The sequence below is a fragment of the Lupinus angustifolius genome, chromosome LG06, assembly GCF_001865875.1.
Source record: "Lupinus angustifolius cultivar Tanjil chromosome LG06, LupAngTanjil_v1.0, whole genome shotgun sequence".
Lineage (NCBI taxonomy): Eukaryota > Viridiplantae > Streptophyta > Magnoliopsida > Fabales > Fabaceae > Lupinus > Lupinus angustifolius.
The window spans coordinates 2,828,579-2,831,603 of record NC_032014.1 but is presented as its reverse complement, the minus strand read 5'-3'; the positions used below and the strand labels follow the sequence as shown (position 1 = coordinate 2,831,603).

Here is a 3,025-nt window from a genome sequence, read left to right as displayed (position 1 = left end):
CGTGTGAACCAGTTGCCAAACTTACATGTTTATCTACTACTACTACTACTAATGTCTTATTTCTACATATTCAGCTCATTTGTTAAAATTTGAATTTGCTTCAAAGTTACTTATCAGTTATCACCTTAAGCCGGGAATGTTCATTACTACATGTGTACTCCAGAATGAACAAGATAAATACAAAAGACATATCCATATCCCGTATTGTAATGATAGTTTTAAAACTTTGTAGTCTTATATTAACTAGTTTTCTAAGGATAGTGGCCAAAAATCATATAAAATCATTCATTAAATCTTCCTAATAAATACTTATTAAATAGCTTCTAAAAACTTAAATATTAACTATTTCCATTTTTAATTAGATACATTTTATTTCGAGGGGCTTTGCTAAACATAATCCTTAGGGCAATAATTAAGGACCCAAAAGTACAGAGCCATTGTTAAAAAACTAAAAATGTTAATCTAATTATAATACAACATTTTCAAACATTAATTTTACACACTTGGGTTCCGTGTCATTGTCATTACAACCATGTTTAGAAAGGAGAAAGATTACATGTCCTATAATTTTATTGTCTTTATGTCCTAGACCAATTAAAGTTCATGAAATAATATAAAATATTTTTCATTTTTATTTTTAAATAAATAAAGATTTATCATTGGTTTGGTACACCAAATAGGACATGAATAAGAGATAGGATCCCCGCCCTTTAGCAAAACCCTTATTTTAATACTTATTCATTTCTTACTATTTAATTTTTGCTCAAAGTTCAACACAACATATACCCATACTCTCATAATTATGGAGAGAAAAATTGAGAAATGTATAATAGAAAATATAATAGCAATCTTATTGAAAACAAAAAGAAATTCAATGGTCTCTATAGTTTATGTAAAATAATCTAGGGCCACGGTTATAAAGGAATTACATCGTAACAAACAAGTTCCAACTTCAGCAACCTAAGATCGTATATATGCTCTCAAGTCTATCTAAGTGCATGGTCAAGAAGCTACTACCACTGGATCTGTCACCATGTATAAGAGCACTAGTGAACCTTAACTAAAACTGAGAAACAACAAAAAATGATGTTATCTCCAATTCAGAAATATATGCGAGTGTTGAGATGATGCGCTTATAATAAGCAACACAAAAAAGTAATAACACCTAATGCGATGACTTATGATGGATGGCATGAGATTGATACAACAGTGCTATAGAAAAAGCTCATGCCAACTGCAACAAGAACATGGTGAGAACACATTCATACCTCATACTAGTTTATTAGTAACTTCTACCACTTCATCTCAAAGTCAATTGAAGCAAATGTACCCCGTTATTCTTCACACGTACAGAATCAAACTCACCAAGAAGGAATCCATCAAATTTAATTACAAACTCAAATACACGTAAGCATATATCAACTCATCATCTAATTCATCATCAAAGTAACACACAAATTGTAAGAAAGAAGCGCATAAAACCTTGTCCATGGTACGTTCACAGCCCTATTTCCGGCCTTAAATTCATAGCTTAAGAGAGTTTGATGAATTACTTCTAAAAAGCTGATAAGATAATAAAAAGGACTCAAATAAAGAAACCAGCAATACCGTGCGTGGAACATACAATGATACACTGTTGTCAAGGTTTGAAATTGTAATTCCGAATTTATGCCTCTATGTTCTGATTATGCTTGTCTTTCCTAGATGACCTCATTGCAACCGCTGTTATTGTTTCATCGTAGTCACAACTGCTATGGTAACTTAAAACCTTCATTGATATATCAGTGTAATCATCATCATCAGTATCAATATGGAGAGCGACTTGTATTCCAGAATGTTTCTGAAGGCATCTGAATAGAGTTGAGAAGATTAGGAGGCAACCCATGAAATTGTGGAGTAGTTGCATCTCCTAAAAGCTGATTCTGCTGATGCTGTTGTTGACCACCAAGTCCACCACCAGCAGTCGGGGATCCAATCGAGCCACCACCGCCACCACCACCTTGCAGTGGAAGCGAAGAAGGATCATCTTCTTCCAAAGGAAGTCTCTCATAAGCAGCGTTACTAAACAAAGCCGAAATAATAACCACAGGACCTGAAGCCAAGAGTGTCCCCACCACACTTCCTCCCACAACCTGCCCTTGCCCGCCCGCCAAATAAATAGTCAAACCAGACGTGGCGGGTGGGGCAGGTGGTGGGAGAAAGGATCCAGCAAGGGACAAGATCTCGAACCTTCCATGAAGAGTGAGAACAGCACCAGAAGAAGCTGGTTGACGAAGAGTTACATTAGTAACAGTTCCGGTGCCGGACATGATGCACACACCTCTTTGGCGACGCCTAGCGAAGTTGGAAACACTTTCCACGATGTCGCAACCGTCGGCAACTTCCATCACGTGCGTCTTTAGGGCATTTGCGCTGTCACGTGTGATGATGATTGGTGGCTTTGGTTTGTTCTTGGATCCAGCAGGTCTTCCTCTTGGTCTTCTTGACATCTCAGTTTCACCACCGAGATCATTCCCTTCACTGTTGTTCTTGTTTTCTTCGCGTTCTCTTTTGAGATTCAAGCCACCACCGCTGCTTCCGCTTTGAGAGTCTTCTGTTGTTTGATGCTGTAAAGCGTGGAATTGATGCTGATGCTGCTGCTGCTGATGATGCATATTGAAATCTCTTGTTGTGTGGAAAGGAGGGGGAAGAGAGTGTCCATGTGCTGAAATTGGATCCATTATTTCTTCTATTCTTATGTTTCAAACTATGTGATGATAATAATAATAATATCTCTGAAGCTGAAAAGTTTGCTTTGCATACACAAGAACAAGAAGATAGATTAGCCAATTATCTTTCTTTAATTAGATGATCTTCTTGCGGATTTGAATAGATATAAGAAGATAAGAGATTGAAATAGAAGTTCATTGTGATAAGAAATTAAAGAAGGGAAAGAAAGTGTTAAGTGTTATGTGTTGGGGTTAGGGTTAGATTGAGATAAGAGATCGATCCAAGGTTTGGGTAAGACTGCGTGCTTATGGGCGGT

The 3,025-nt window shown here is 36.8% G+C and overlaps 1 protein-coding gene across 1 annotated transcript; it reads right to left on the bottom strand.

The window, feature by feature from the left end:
* On the bottom strand, positions 1,306-3,025 carry LOC109348923 (AT-hook motif nuclear-localized protein 24-like). The gene has a single exon (XM_019589535.1). The coding sequence runs from the start codon at positions 2,718-2,720 to the stop codon at positions 1,806-1,808; it is 915 nt and encodes a 304-aa protein (XP_019445080.1). The 5' UTR covers positions 2,721-3,025; the 3' UTR covers positions 1,306-1,805.

Excerpts from the sequence above, each read along its gene's own strand:
- LOC109348923 (XM_019589535.1), bottom strand. The coding sequence starts at position 2,720 with ATGGATCCAATTTCAGCACATGGACACTCTCTTCCCCCTCCTTTCCAC.